The sequence below is a fragment of the Lutra lutra genome, chromosome 8, assembly GCF_902655055.1.
Source record: "Lutra lutra chromosome 8, mLutLut1.2, whole genome shotgun sequence".
In the NCBI taxonomy this organism is placed as follows: domain Eukaryota; kingdom Metazoa; phylum Chordata; class Mammalia; order Carnivora; family Mustelidae; genus Lutra; species Lutra lutra.
The window spans coordinates 124,787,527-124,803,945 of NC_062285.1; the positions used below are offsets into that span (position 1 = coordinate 124,787,527).

At 35.2% G+C, this 16,419-nt stretch overlaps 1 protein-coding gene across 4 annotated transcripts in view; it reads left to right on the plus strand.

Moving 5' to 3' along the window:
* MYBPC1 (myosin binding protein C1) overlaps positions 1 to 16,419 on the plus strand; it is an 87,182-nt gene that overhangs the window by 36,929 nt on the left and 33,834 nt on the right. For all 4 annotated transcript variants that reach the window (XM_047741284.1, XM_047741285.1, XM_047741287.1 and 1 more), the window contains 8 exons: positions 5,073 to 5,239; positions 7,340 to 7,472; positions 9,002 to 9,126; positions 10,047 to 10,152; positions 11,143 to 11,309; positions 12,993 to 13,155; positions 14,100 to 14,206; positions 14,534 to 14,667. In XM_047741284.1, the coding sequence (XP_047597240.1) occupies positions 5,073 to 5,239; positions 7,340 to 7,472; positions 9,002 to 9,126; positions 10,047 to 10,152; positions 11,143 to 11,309; positions 12,993 to 13,155; positions 14,100 to 14,206; positions 14,534 to 14,667 (1,102 nt within the window). The remainder of the gene's footprint in view (positions 1 to 5,072; positions 5,240 to 7,339; positions 7,473 to 9,001; positions 9,127 to 10,046; positions 10,153 to 11,142; positions 11,310 to 12,992; positions 13,156 to 14,099; positions 14,207 to 14,533; positions 14,668 to 16,419) is intronic.

A 16,419-nucleotide genomic window follows, 5' to 3' on the forward strand; every position in this document is an offset into this window, starting at 1 on the left:
TTAACTGTATTCCATCAAATCTAAGACACAATTCATTTGAATATATACCTGTATTTCATAAATTACTAAGCAATGAAAAAATTGCCCCAAAGAGTTTATTATGACACACTATTGATTATAAGATACATCCTTATTTAAGATGTTTAAAATGTCAAAAGATATGCATTTTAGAAGAGATAAAATACAGGAGTAAAATGGAAATAAATATTTAGTATTATCACTCACACTCCCTTAACATTGTTCTCTTACAATAAAATTTATAGATTTAATTGTGGATATTCAGTACATAACCATCTCACAGGATTTCTGCCCATATATGCATATATATAATCATATATATGTGTTATATGTGAAGCTATACATATCCGGATATTTACTATAGTGCAACAAAAAGAACTTGATTTTTGCTAGGATTTTATTTAAATATGAAATTTGTGCATAAATAATAAAACTATGATTCTAAATTAATAATATATAATATTGATATTCGTTTTCATTTAGCTTTTCAGGTTCACTTTTTATTACTTTTAGTGCTTTCTATGGTTACTAAAGAAGCCCAAGTGTATATGCTTCACAACAAATCACAAATAGTAATAAACTGGACTCTATTTAGTTTAGTTGGATGGCTTTATCCATCTCAGTTTGGACGGCTTAATCATTCTCAGTTTAGTTGGATGGCTTTATCCAAGTCCCTGTGAATGAAAAATTCGGTTGAAAACAGAAATATTGACAGGTGCAATTTATTGATTACCAATGGATATTAGCCAATCAAGAGACCTTGGCAGTATAAAATACATCTTTCCCTCTTTAGATACTTCAAATAATCATTAGTCTAAATAATATTTATTAATTCCCCAAATTTATTTAAAGCAATAGTATAGGAAGTGGCCCTCCGTGAACCTTGAACCTTACCCTTCCTCATTCTACAGGTGAGAAACCAAAGACCAGAGATGTCAGGTGACTTACCCTCAGTCACACAGCGCTTTAGAAACGGGGCAGGGACCTAAATCCAAGTTTCCCTCTAAGTCAGCTCATTTCCTGTGACTCCACGTAAGAAATACCACTCTGAATATGCCTTGAAAGTTGGGTGATTCGGTTTATAATACAAATTGAGAATTTGAGAAAAGAACATTTTTTTTCCTCCTGCTATCATTTACTCAGTCAGGAAAACGCTAAATGCTTTCTTTGTGCCATGTGTGTGCCAGTGCCTTCCAGTGTCTGGCACACAGAAAGGGTTGGATATGCATTTGTGGGAAGAAAAAGGTACCGATAAAAATATGGATGTGGGTCTCAACTCTCCTAGTTACTAACTGCATGACTTTGGTCAAATTACATGTCCTCTCTGAGACTATTTCCACATCTATAAATGTGGAGAACAAAATCTAGTTAAATCAGTTATGTGATTTATGTGTAATTATGTGACTAGTTGATCAATTATGTAAGAGGCTGGCTCATAGCATGTGTCAAATATTCACTCCCACCAAAATGTGACCTTTTCCCTTGAAGAGCCTATATTCACAAAAAGACATAATACACACAGGCACAAGCATGTGCACACACACATGAATCAATCAAGATGCGACACAATCGATTATTAAACCCCATGCTCTGATTAAGAAGGAAAAACAAAAGAAAAAAGACCAAACTACTGCAGTAGTTTGCAGAGTAAAAGAAATCTAATGCATGATCAAAATGAATAAAGAAAAAAATGAGAAAAAAAAAAAAGGGCAGCCAATAGGTCTCCAGTTCTCATTTTCTTTACATCCCCTAATTATGATTTTGACTCATAATTAAATTGTTGTTAGCAAAAGACTATACTCATTTAATATGATATACTAATCTACCAATATAACTTTAGAAATCATTGTGTTTCCCTACTGATTTGTGATTGCATGTGTTTTCATTGTGGTAATGACACCATTTCTACTCCTCCAAGAGTGTGTGGCAAAATCCCTACCAGAATAAATATCTTTACAACCAACATTTCTCTACAACAAAAGATCTCCCTGACCTGAACAAAGCCAGAGTATTTCAAATAGACATGAACTAAATCAGATTAAATCTATTAGGCAGTATCTCGTTATGGGATTATATATATGTATACACACACACATATGTGTGTGTATATATATGTCAAATACATATATATTTGAAATTTTTATTCTATATAAAATTTCTATAATTGCTTTGTACTTTACTAGGACCATTAAGTTAGAGAAATTTTGATGTAGATGTAAGTACTGCAAATGTTATATATGTCTATCCCAATGCTTGAAAAGGCATCAGTGGTGCCTATGGAATTTTTTTCTTCCTACTATAATTTTTTTTAAGATTTTATTTATTTATTTGACAGACAGAGATCACAAGTAGGCAGAGAGGCAGACAGATAGAGAGAGAGGGGGAAGCAGGCTCCCCGCAGAGCACAGAGCCCAATGTGGGGCTCGATCCCAGGACACCGGGACCATGACCTGAGCCGAAGGCAGAGGCTTTAACCCACTGAGCCACCCAGGTGCCCCTCTTCCTACTATAATTTAACATAACCATGCAGATAGGGCCAAGTGCAGCCACCATGGTAAGTAAAGATATGTTCTGGATGAGTTAAGGTAACCTCATTTTCTAGTAAAAAATAATGAATACTTCTTGCAATTTGGAATTGAATTAAGTAATGGATAGAAAAAGAAGGAATAGGCAAGAAGTCACTGGTATGTTTATACCAAGTTTGATAAGATTAAGAACATGGTAGAGTGAGGTATATTTTGGTGTTTTCATGAAAAAAAAATTGTGAGGATGATCAGTTTTATGAATCTGTCAACAAAAGTGACTTAAGAAATCACACTGAAAATGATGATCTTTATATTGGCTTCTCTTATATAAATATTCACCTCATGGACCTAGGTATGTCTCAGAGTTTTACCTGTGCTGCTTCCTATCTATTTTAATCTAGTTTGGTATCTTTGAATCCTTTCACCAGTGTTAGGAGGTTGAAATGTATACTTAATGGCTGAAATGTATACTTAATTATTGGTTGAAATACAAATTTAACACAATGTAATATAGCATAGTTTTATAGTTTGAGGACTATATTTAGGCTGGACTGTGACAAAAATAGAGCATTAATAAAGTAGTTGAAGAAACATCTACAGAGACAATATATAGATACATACAGACACATTTTAATTGGAATTCTCCAAAACTTCCTACAAAATATTTAAAGGATGTATTTAAAATTTAGACTGCTTTCAGGCAATAGACCTATTAGAATTGGCAAGTTATTACCGATATTCCAACTTCAGGACAATTTTCTTAAGCTTTTCAATTTACCTGTGTTAATAGAGGGTGTAATTACGATTTCATTGACATATGAAGATAATACTTGTTTCTTGAGTTTTTAAAAATTATTTACTTATTTATTTATTTTTAAGTGGGCTCCACACCCAGTGTGGGGCTCAAACTCATGACCCTGAGATTAAGAGTCCCATGCTCTACTGAGTCATGTCCATGTCTACCTGAGACATCCAGGTGCCCCGTGTCTTTAGTTTTTTAAGAGTTACATTTTCCTAATGGTGTTGCCTAGTCTTCTCATAAAGGTTACTGATGGACCAATGCCCTCTCACTTCCTTCCATTTTTCCAGGAGATTTGCCTCAGCATCATCCTCCACTGGGCAAAAAGACTTACATGACAATGTAAATTAGACATTCAAAAGTCATCCTTGCCTAACTCTACCTTAAATTCTCTGTCAATATTTACATCCTCCTCCCCTTCCCTACTATTACAATTTGGTATTTCCTTAAAAAAAAAAAAAAAGCAGAAACAGGTATAATTAGTGTGACAATGCAAACATATGTAACCCATCATATGCTAACATGATAGCATGAATCTGTTTTTACACCAGTGTTTAAGACCTGTTGGCCAGTTTTCCTGGAAAACCATATCCAAACCAGTATTATTCACAATAAGCACTCACTATAGTATTTCCAAATTAATTTGATAGAAACCATCAACTAAATCTTAAAAAAAAAAAAAATCAGGACTATTTAGCCAGCAAAGGAAATCAATTTAAATTACATTTTGCATTTACACTAGGGCCCTTTCCCTAAAGAGTGTTTATTCTTGAGTTTTTCTTTCATTTAGTTTTAAAATAACGGCAGACACGTGTATTTGAAATCTTATATTTTCTTACTCATATGTGTTCTTTATATTCTCTGTATATTCTTTAGTCAGTGATAAAAATTTGGGTCATAATTTTGATAATTACACTAACAAGTTACTTTCCCTTTGTTCATTGGAACCTAGCCATTTGCTTTGCAGTTTAACATTTATATTTTTATAATTCATACTCAACCTGCTTCAAAAAAGTTCAAGACCGTACTTTAAGATGAAATATGAGAGAATTTTTTGCTTCATTTTCCTTTTCCCCTGTCAAGTTAGAAAAATTTTGTTAAAAAGTCAATATAGCCACAAAACTCATATTTAAAACAAAACAAAAGCTTCTGGCAGTTTCAAATATTTTTTTGCATAAAAAACAGCAAAATATGATTAGTGTGCACATTTACTAATATGATAGGAAAACTGCTATTTGCAAATTCCTAGGATTTTAAATACTTATTTATACTGTCTTCATATATAGCTAGAATGTGTACAGTAATGAAGGTAGAGATCATTTTTCTTTCATAAACCAATGTTTAAATCTTCTCATTCCCGATCCACTTTTCGAAATTATTTCAGTACCCATATCCTAGGTGACAACTGATCTTAAATTCCTCAAAATCTCACCTTCTCCTTACACTTTCAAGTGAAAATAAATAAAAACATATTCAGAATATTTTCTTTCTCTATTCCTAATATTCTGTTTTTAACCAGGAAAACGAGGGTGCTAATATAGGTGCATACATCTAATCTTTAACTGCCTGAAAGCTTCCTTGAGACTGCGGGTTCTACGTACTCAGGCTTTAAAAAAGGGGGTGGGGGGGCTTTTAACCCTGAACCGAGAAATGGGTACCATACTCCGACCTTCATTGTCGTTAAGGGCCGGTGGGGGCTACTAAACTAGGGAATGGTTTTCCCCGGTTAGGGAGGTGAAGCAGCAGGAGGAAGAACCCGAGGTAGACGTGTGGGAACTGCTGAAGAACGCGAACCCCAACGAGTATGAGAGGATAGCCTTCCAGTACGGGATCACCGACCTGCGCGGCATGCTCAAGCGGCTCAAGCGCATGCGCAGGGTGGAGAAAAAGAGCGCAGGTGAGTCCTCTGGGGGGTGTGGCTGCGGGGACCGCCTCCTCTATGCAGCAGACCTTCCGGTCTCTGGCTGGGTTTGAGGTGGGGACGGGTGGGGTGGCATTTGCAGTCGTTACCCTTCTCTTCGTTACCTGTGACTTCAGGCGAAGTAGCTCCTCGCTCTGCACATCAGTAGCTAGGACGGTAGCCGACAGCTAGCGGAAGTTTAAGGTAATGGAGATTTACTTTACAAGTACCACATACAACACGTAATGGAACATCAAGTACCTTCGCTGTCACTGGGGATTTCTTAGTGGCCCCTTTCTCCAGCCTCCACATCTCCCTCCCTCTCAAATTCTTGATTCTTACTTAGGAGTTACAAGAACTATTCTATGTTCCTTTGTTTTACCATCGTATTCTTCTACTCGTTTACTGGGGAGTGGGGAAATCACTTCTCACACCAAATGCAGTAATCAGATTATTTTGTAAAATAGCTATGCTCCTCTGCATAAAGATCTGAAGTGACTGCATTTTGTTGTGGTTTTAAATATCTCTTTAAAAACTTTCAAATGTTGCGATTTAAATTTTTAAAAAAAGAAATACATTTTAAATTGTTCATAAGCTCTTCAAAATTTCCTGTACTTGGTCATTGTCAGTTATCCGTTTTATGACACAAAAACGTAACATATCAGTCCTATTATTGTTTATTGTTTGTTAAGGTCCAAATAGAATTTATTTATTTAGGCGCTCAACCTGGGTGTCCATATAGAATTTATCTATTTAATTTATCCACCTCTTTTTAAAAATCTGCCCTTTATTTCTAAACCTCCCTGTAAACTGGTTGAACAATTAGACCCAAAGAAATACAGAAGAGTTTTGTTTTTGCTTGTTTACATAACTCAGCCATTCCCACTATTTCAAAGCTTCAAAACTTTTTGAAGTTTTATTATTAAGAGGTGTCTGAGATGGTATAGTCACAAACATGTGAATGCCAAGCTGACATCTCTTTTCCTCACACTGGCCCATCTAATTCTTATCACTTAGCTCTCAATTGATGTCTTGAGGTAAATGATAGATAACTTTTTTAAAGCTGGTGTTTATTATGTTAAGGTATGAGGAGGTGAACTGATTAAACAATGGTATAACAAAGTTGGAATGATGGAAATGCAAGCATAAAAATTTCATGAGGCATTCCACACTTGTGTGTATCTTCCAAACTGTCTAAATGAGTATTATATTAAAATCAGGGAAAAATGATTAAATCAAGCAAAGAAGTTAACAACTGCTTAGGACCTTTCAAAGATTTTTTTTAAAACTACTATGTTCTTTGTCATTTACAGTGTTCTAATCCCAAGATCCTAACCATTTTTATATAAGGAGTGTTTTAAATGTGTCATTATTTGGGGAAGTTTCCACAGTAGGAAAACTTTGATAAGCCTACTATTTCAATTAGTCAAAGGCATTCAATTTAATCTTATGAGTCATTGAGTTTATCTCATAAACTCTGTGATTAAAAAAACTATCATATACAGGGCGTACAAGTAGAATGCCAATGATCCTGATAGTAATCTTGCTAGAAGAACAGGCATGCTCTTCAAGCTCAGTTTCATTTGGATGCTTTATAATTTCCTGAAGAATTAGGACAATCACTTTTAAAGGTTCTTCAATAGTTATTTTTTTCCTTTCTTTTTTCCATATTTTAAATTTAAATTCTATTAGCCAACATATAGCACATCATTCGTTTCAGATGTAGAGTTCAGTAATTCATCAGTTGCATGTAACACCCAGGGCTCATCACATCATGTACCCTCCTTAATGCCCATCACCCAGTTTCACCATCCCCCTACCCACCTCCCCTCCAGCAGCCCTCAGTTTCTTTGCTCTTCAATAATTCTTATGTTTCTTTCAAAAACATGTGGACTCTCTTCAAATTTTTAGACCATCTTGTCATATATAAATCAACACAGAATTCTAAAATATAGAGGATAATTTGGAAGATTCCTAATTTTTTTCTACTTCAAGTTTCAATTTTTCATTTAGTTTCAGGTTCTTAGACACACATCGACTAAGTTTACAGTGTATGTATGCACATACTGACATAGTTTTGCTTTTTCTCTCTACCAGCTTTTGCAAAAATTCTTGATCCTGCATATCAAATTGATAAAGGAGGCAGAGTAAGGTTTGTTGTGGAACTGGCAGACCCAAAGTTGGAGGTGAAATGGTATAAAAATGGTCAAGAAATTCGACCCAGTACAAAGTAAGTGGCCTTTGAAAATAATCAGTGATAGCTATATAAATCTAACAGTAGTCTGACTCAATTTTCTGGGAATAAAAACATTTTATAATACATTTTTAATGCAAAATCATATGGAGGGAGAGTAAAAACTTTTCATATATTTTGGAACCATTAAAATTATCGTGCTATATAAATACAACCTTGGTTTTTGTTTTAATTCTATACAAACTATTTTTGAGTGATTCCAGTTCCAGATGTGCCAATATACATTATATGTGATTATTGTAAAATACAATGTCAAGAGCATTATCAAACTTCTCCCAATTTTTAAAATAAAATTTTGAAATACATATTTGATATAAGAACTGGAAATAACACCTTACAATTAGAGAACTTATGGTTTTCCAGAAGAGCATCTAAAGACTGTGTTTTATTTTTTGGCCCTCTCTCAAATGAAGGAAACAGACTAATCCCTGATGTCTGATGGTATCGCTAATCTATTATGAAACTACTTTACAGAGATCCTTCTCAGCCTGAGAGATTTTCAACTCCAGTATATTTTTTTAAGTTAACAGGAGTCACATGTACATTTACAAAAGACTTTAATCCTGAAAATCTGTAACTTCTGGAATACATTTAGGTGGTTTCCAATTTCTTAATGGGGCCATGCCTACAGAGTGACTTTGTGATGATACTGTTTAGTCTGATAAAAATCTCTTGAAAGTGGCTTGAATTTACCAAAAACACAATTTTAATGTTATCTTTATCTAGAAAATGTTGTGTAATGCTTTATTTTTAAAGTGTTCAATTTGAGAATTTTCCAAATGAGAACTTGTTAGTCTGCTATTATGCCCAAATATACTTACCCATAATCTAGTCACAGACAATTAAATTTTGTGATATTCCTGGCTTTTAGTTTTTTGTTTCCAAATGCTCAAGTCCTTTTTCAGTAGGTGCTTACTATGATATGATAACACTAGTTCTTAAGCTCACTTAAAAGACCATCACATTATATAAAATTACCACCTATGTTAGTGATTAAGTTCATAGTATTGCTTAAACCGTATAATCACTTATTCACCTAACAAAATCTGTTGTGACACTGCACTAGGCAATGAGTGGAACCAATGAATCAATGAGTAAGATTGAGTCCCTGTCTACCTATAAAGTAAAAGAACTGGTCATTTAAAAAAATGTACAGGGTTCTAAATCTCCCTGACAACCTCAGCCAACCCCATTTTCCAACAATGGGTTAAAAAAATTAAATAACAAATATATGAGTACTAATTTATAGATGAAACTATATATTATATGTAAAAATGAAATTATATATTATATGTAAATATGCATATGTATTACATTATGCATTAGAAAGATAACAATTGGCTTCATGTTTTCTATTAACTACGTAGGATGTGCTACATAAATTACAGATCAAAATTATATCCCTGACTTTCAAACATTACTGAATTATAAGCCACATTTGCTGGTAATAAAGCAAAGAATAAAATCAAGTTCACAAACTGTTCTCTCCCTCCTATTTAACACAGATACATCTTTGAACATAAAGGATGTGAAAGAATCATGTTTATCAATAACTGTGCACTGACTGATGACTCAGAGTACTATGTGACAGCTGGTGATGAGAAATGCTCCACCGAGCTCTTTGTGAGAGGTAAAATGAAATCTCTTACTGTAGTCTTGAACAGCCTCAGCACTCTTCCTCCCAGGGGTAGTAATTAAAATGAGCATGACAAGGTGAGCTCTGGAGCTCCAGAGCAGAGGTAATAGTACCTCTAGAAATGGGTTAGCCTGGGTGTTAGATTGACTCTGACTCTGTGGAAGCTCTTCTACACTGGCAGTTATTAATTAATAATAATTAATTATTATTATCTTAAGTTATCCTAATTAATCGTCAAGTTTGTTGAAGACTAGAAAAGCTGAGGGGAGAAAAAAACTGCTGAGTCCAAATGTCTTATGCTTTTGACTCAAGCAAGCTGTATATAATTATTCTGGATATAGTTTCTAAAACCCAGCAAACTCTACTGGATAGTCCTCATTTCACACATTCAGCTGATTACAAATAGATTTCTCTTGAAACCAGCTTCATTAATAAAGGGGTATCAATGTTTGACACGGAGGGTGCTGAAGATGATCATTGACTTAAACATGGTGAGAGAGCCTGAGGGTGTCCATGAACCTTCTCAATACAGACAGCTCTGCAATCTCTATCATCCATCTAGAACCAGAATCAAAGAATCATACCGTTATAGATTCTCCTTCATCAGAAATTTCTACCACATGGTTAGTCATTTGCCAAAAGAAGGATATTTGATACATGTTTTGCCTGTTTTCCAGAACAATAATTGTTTTGATTTGAGGAAATTAAGAAAACCTTCTCAGGGTTACCAGCTATTTTGCCAAAAAAAGCTGTAAAAAAAAAAAAAAAAACCCACCAACTGTCTACCACCATCTAACCATAGCCCTATGGTGGATGATACTTTCTTACTGTTGGTCTTTAATCTGTGAACAAATCTGTGGTCATGAGCAGGTTTTGAACATTTATGATTCTGATTCCCCCTTTTTTCACACTAGAGCCTCCAATTATGGTAACCAAACAGCTGGAAGATTTGAATGCTTACTGTGGGGAAAGAGTGGAATTAGAATGTGAGGTATCTGAAGATGACGCCAATGTGAAATGGTAAATAGCTTTCCTGAGGTCTGTCCACTTTTAATAGATTGAAAAAATGTGCCTTCATGGTTGGAGAACAGGAAATGGCTTTTACACATATGAAAAGAATTGCAATCTCATTTGTGTTCGTAGAAGTGGTAACTCAAACTGTGAAGATACTTGGGGTTTTTTTCACCTATGAAGCTGGAAAGCAATCCGGAAATCTAGATTGATAATGTAGGGAAGTAGGCACTTACTAAGAAATGGGTGATTTACAGTTGCCCGGGTCTGTTAGACTCTAAATCCTGATGTTCCTAACTTCTATACCGTGCTTACTCTCACTACGGCATGCTGGCAACCTACATGAAAAAATAAACTTACATATATATTTTTCATTTAATTCACAGTTACCTTATTGTTACAGTACTACAGGAAAATATTTTAGACTAAAAATCACCAATTACTTTAAAGAATAAAAGCATTTCTTTTGTCTGGATAGGGAATGTTTTCTCAAGTTCTATGTGAGTAAACTCAAAATTAAAGCAAAGAGTTTCAGAATCCTAAAATGAAATAATTTATTAAGCAGTATAGTAAATTACACAGCATGTATCTGTAGTAATTGGCACAGAGTAGAATGTTTATTCTAATCTAGAATCATAGCTAACTTTTAATTAAATGATGCTATTCTTACTGGTGTGGGTCAAGAGGTAAAATCCACTCTTAGCATCTTCATTGGATTGATCTTGAATGGGAAGAAGGGACTTACATTCTTCTAATGTAATTTTTCAGACACTACTTGTTATATTATTAATCCATTTGATATAATGATCCATACATTCTTTAATTCAACAAATCGTTCTTAGATCCCAGGATATAGCAAAAAAAAAAAAAAAAAAAAGAAAAAAACAACAATAAAAAAAACAAAACCAAGACCAAAAATGTCCATCTCCTAAAAAAGAGTTTTATAAAAGCTTTATAAAACTCTTTTTAAAATCTATTTTTCAATCTATTTTAACTCAGGTTTAAGAATGGTGAGGAGATTATCCCTGGTCCAAAATCAAGATACCGAATTAAAGTTGAAGGCAAAAAACATATTTTGATCATAGAAGGAGCAACAAAGGCTGACAGTGCAGAATATTCTGTAATGACAACAGGAGGACAATCAACTGCTAAGCTCAGTGTCGACTGTAAGTAAGATGTCCTTGGATGTCTTCCAAGGTGGCTAACTATTGGTGTTGCATTTGTTAATTCAATTTTAATTTCAACCTATTTGATTTCTACTTCTGGCAATTTTAAATATGTAAAATTGGATTCCATCCTAACTGAGTGTCTATGTCACATCAGTCAGGGTCTCTGAGATAGAAACCAACTACTCAATTTAATAGTAAAAACAGGGGGAAGGGTTAGGGTGGCTGGGTGATGGACACTGGGGAGGGTATGTGCTATGGTGAGTGCTGTGAATTGTGTAAGACTGATGGATGATTCACAGACCTGTACCTCTGAAACAAATAATACCTTATATGTTAATTTTAAAAAGGGGGAAAAAACAGTAAAACACAGTTTTGGGGAGTATAAACATCACCTTCCAGAGAAGTTATCCAAATAGTTAAGAAATACTTTAATCCCAAGACCACATAAATAGATGGTAAATACTTAGATGTCATATAAAATCCTGATGTTTGCATAACCCATGGGTGAATTTGTTATCCATTAAATAAACATTCAACATTCTGCATTATATTTGGAGTGTGAAGAAAGTTGCTCAAACCAAGAAGGCTCACATGAGAACCTTGTAAGAAATTATTTGCTACCAGGATCCAGAGGCATACGAGAATTTATGTACTTCCCCAAATGCCTCCAAATAGTAGTCCTCAACAGCAGAGTCTGTCTCTTCCAATTACCCATGAGAATTAAAATAACAAATCTCACAGGAAGTTTCATAATACATACAGCAGAAATCCTGCTTCCTGACTTCTTTCATAGTCCAGTTGTGATCCATAGGATCCCTGGGTTATTCAGAGGTTATGTCAGTTACACTCCTTATACTTCACAGAACTGCGGCCATTTTAGTTTACTGTGAAAAAAGTTTTTCAACCATAGGCAGATCCTTACCTGAAATTTGTTTCATTTAAAGCAATTACAAACAAAAACAAAACACACCACACACACACACACACACACACACACACACACACACACACACCAAAAAAATAAGTAAATAAAGCAACTGCAGTCAGTTCTGCTATAATGCAACATAGGCATTTCTAAAATCATTGAGCTATATGAAGTCATGCAATAAAACCACAAGACTAATGGGGAAGGTGAGGTTATGGGCACAGCACTCAAAAATTTTGTCAGACGTATATTAAAAAAATTTTTTTTAAAAAGAAGAACCAAATTAAAAAAAAAACAGTATCACAGTTTTACACATGTCAAATAGTTAATAAATATGGCACTTTACATTAAGCGAGACCTGGAATTTGCTTGTGTAAGTGGTGTTGGAAGTGTTGCCGCTAGTGAGCCACTGTGAAGTGATGGAAAGAGGCTATTTGAAATTCGATGGACAGTGGTAATTTCAGATGTGCATGAGTGTGGCTCATACCACATGGGTGAATTCAGGGAGCTGGTAAATGTTCGACGTGTGTGTGAGTGCATTTTGTGTGTTCTTACCTAGCTCAGTCAGCTGGGTGCTGTTTTCTCTTTTTCATGAATCAAATCATGCATCATCAAACACAAAATTTTTGTTATGTTCCTGTTGCCCCCTAACATATCAATTGCACTGGAACACATTTTCATTTTCAAAACAAGAAAACCATCTTGGCCTCTCCGGAGTTTGAGTTTGGCACCTATAATTATCTATTTTTCTGTAGTGAAACCTCTGAAGGTTTTGACACCTCTGACTGATCAAACTGTACACCTTGGAAAAGAAATCTGCTTGAAGTGTGAAGTCTCTGAAAACATAACAGGAAAATGGACTAAAAATGGCCTACCTGTTCAGGAAAGTGACCGTCTAAAGGTTGTTCACAAGGGAAGGTGAGCAAGTCAGGTGACTCATAAGGGAGGGCTAGTCCCCATATCCTCTCTCTTCACTTCCTAAATTATATATTTGGTGAGGAGGATTGGAGAGTTGTCCTAAAGAGAGGATCTGTGTCTGGTTCTTTGCTTCCAAATAGCAAGAACATGCGATTTCTCTGTTCTACGTCCTGTCTTACCAGTGAAACTTTACCTGCACCTCATGACTTCGTGCTTTGTCTATTCAAAAGCCATTAACCGATTCTTTCCATCTAAACATGAGGTTAAAGGACTGATATTGAGTCCTAGTTAAGGAATGAATCAAAATGGATTAACAGTCCCTAACTAGTAAGTGTCATGTGACCTCCCACAATTTGGGGGTGGACATAATACCCTGTAATCTAGCAAATATCTTAAAAGGCAAAAGTTCTTAACCTTGGATCTATGGATCCTAGGAGATCATGAATCCTCTAAAGCAAGGTCTGTGTATACAAAAATACACACTTTTCTCTAGAGAGAGGATCCATGATGTCCATCAGATATTCACTGACCACCTCCCCCGCCAGAGAGTTAAGAACTACTGCTTTTAGATTTGGGATAAAAAGCCAAGGTCAAGATTATTCTTGGTAAGTTCTTAAATCTTAAAGTGTGGCACTGGTGAGATGTTATATTTCAGTCTTTTTTAAAAGCTATATGATGAGACAAGAATAATGGACTCTTGCATGCATGATAAGCAGGTTGTATTCATACAGATAATTTCATAAACTCCAAAATGAATATTCAGTGTAGGTCAATAATAGGATAATTAAGCCTTCACATTCATATTCTCTCTCTAGATTTCCTGATCTTTCTCTCCAGCTAGCACTAAACAAGTTAATCAGATAAAGGCCAGGTATCTCTTCAGTTGGGTGGTAAGCTATCTAAATCTTTGTAAATTCTTAGAAATGTTTTTCTTGTTTCCTTAGAATCCACAAGCTAGTGATAGCCAATGCTCTCACCGAGGATGAAGGTGAATATGTATTTACACCAGATGCCTACTCTATTACTTTGCCTGCCAAAGTTCATGTTATTGGTGAGTAGATGAATCGTTGCAGAGTTTTATATTCATGTTTTGTTGTTGTTTGCTTACTTTGGAAATATAACACATACGAAACTGTGATATTTAAAGAAAAAAATGTATGAATTGGTATGTCATTAATCGTAATAGTTGATTCTTATGAAGTCTTATAGTGAAGTTGTTTTGCAAGGTCCCCGGCACCTACTACTTTGACTCCTCTTACATTCTTTTTAGCCAGATAAAATATTGGTTACTACCAGTATTTACCACTAGGAAAGTACTAGCCCAGATATTCACACAGAAATGATTGTCTGATAACAAAGGTTATGTTTAATATTCTAGATCCTCCTAAGATCATCCTGGATGGTCTTGATGCTGACAATACAGTTACAGTAATTGCAGGAAGCAAGCTTCGTCTTGAGATTCCTGTCACTGGAGAGCCACCTCCCAAAGCCATTTGGAGCCGAGCAGATAAGGTTTGTTTTGCTTACACACACACACACACTCACACACATACACACATATACACACACACACTGATGATCCCACTTCCCATTTTCAATTAGATGAAAGAAGAAAGCAAATATATACACAGGGGTTCAGTAGAGATATAATTCCTTTGATTAAGGAAGATGACTAATTTTTACGCAAATATAATCATCATTCATTTACTTTTCATATTTCTAACTATTTACTATGTGGCCAGGCAGGTTTGTGTCTGTGTGTGTGTTTGTTGTTGTTTGTTTGTTTTTTCACCAGGCAACTTTTTATATACAGTGAACAAGATACCATTTTTCATTCTTTTTTAAAATCCCTTTTTAAATTTAAATTCAATTAACATAATGTATTATTATTTTCAGAGGTAGAGGTCAGTGATTCATCAGTCTTATATAATACCCAGTGCTCATTACATCCTGTGCCCCCTAATGTCCATCACCCCATTACCCCATCCACCTCCCTTCCAGCAACCCTCAGTTTATTTCCTATGGTTAAGAGTCTCTTATGGTTTGTCTCCCTCTCTGATTTTGTCTTGTTTTATCTTTCCCTCTCTTCCCTTATGATCTTCTGTTGTGTTTCTTAAATTCCACATATTAGTGAGATCATATGATAATTGTCTTTCTCTGATTGACTTATTTCGCTTGCCATAATACCCTCTGGTTTCATCCATGTCATTGCAAATGGCAAGAGTTCATTTTTTGATGGCTAAGTAGTATTCCATTGTATATTACACCACGTCTTCTTTATCCATTCATCTGTTCATGGAGAACTGGGCTCTTTCCATAGTTTGGCTGTTGTGGACATTGCTGCTATAAACATTGGGGTGCAGGTGCCCCTTTGGATCACTACATCTGTATCTTTGGGGTAAATGCCCAGTAAGGTAATTGCTGGGTCATAGGTTATCTCTATTTTCAACTTTTTGAGGAACTTCCATACTGTTTCCCAGAGTGGCTGCAACAGCTTGCATTCCCACCAGCAGTGTGAGAGGGTTCCCCTTTCTCCACATCCTTGCCAACAACTGTTGTTTCTTGGCTTGTTAATTTTAGCCATACTGACTGGTGTGAATGTATCTCATTGTCCTTCTGATTTGTATTTCCCTGATGCCAGGTGATGTGAAGCATTTTTTCATGTATCTGTTGGCCATTCATGTCTTCTTTGGAGAAATGTCTGTTCATGTCTTCTGCCCATTTCTTAATTGTATTATTTGTTCTTTGGATATTAAGTCTGATAAGTTCTTTCTAGATTTTAGATACTAGCCCTTTATCTGATATGTCATTTGCAAATATGTTCTCCCATTCTGTCCTCGTCTTTTGTTTTTGTCGACTGTTTCCTTTGCTGTGCAAAAAGCTTTTTATCTTGATGAAATCCCAATAGTTCATTTTCGTCTTTGCTTGCCTTGCCTTTGGAGACGTGTCTAGCAAGAAGTTGCTGCGGCCAAGGTCACAGAGGTTGCTGCCTATGTTCTCTAAGATTTTGATGGATTCCTGTCTCACATTTAGGTCTTTCATTCATTTTGAGTCTATTTTTGTAGATGGTGTCAGAAATGGTCCAATTTCATCCTTTTGCTTGTGGCCCATTTTTCATTCTAATGGGTATCACAGAATGGAGTGGAAGAGAAATAGACAATAAATTATTAAATAAGTAAATGAACAAAATCACTTTGGATAGTAATAAGTGCTATGAAGTTTTTTTTAAAAACAGAGTAATATGATTAGCAAGTGATTGTGAGG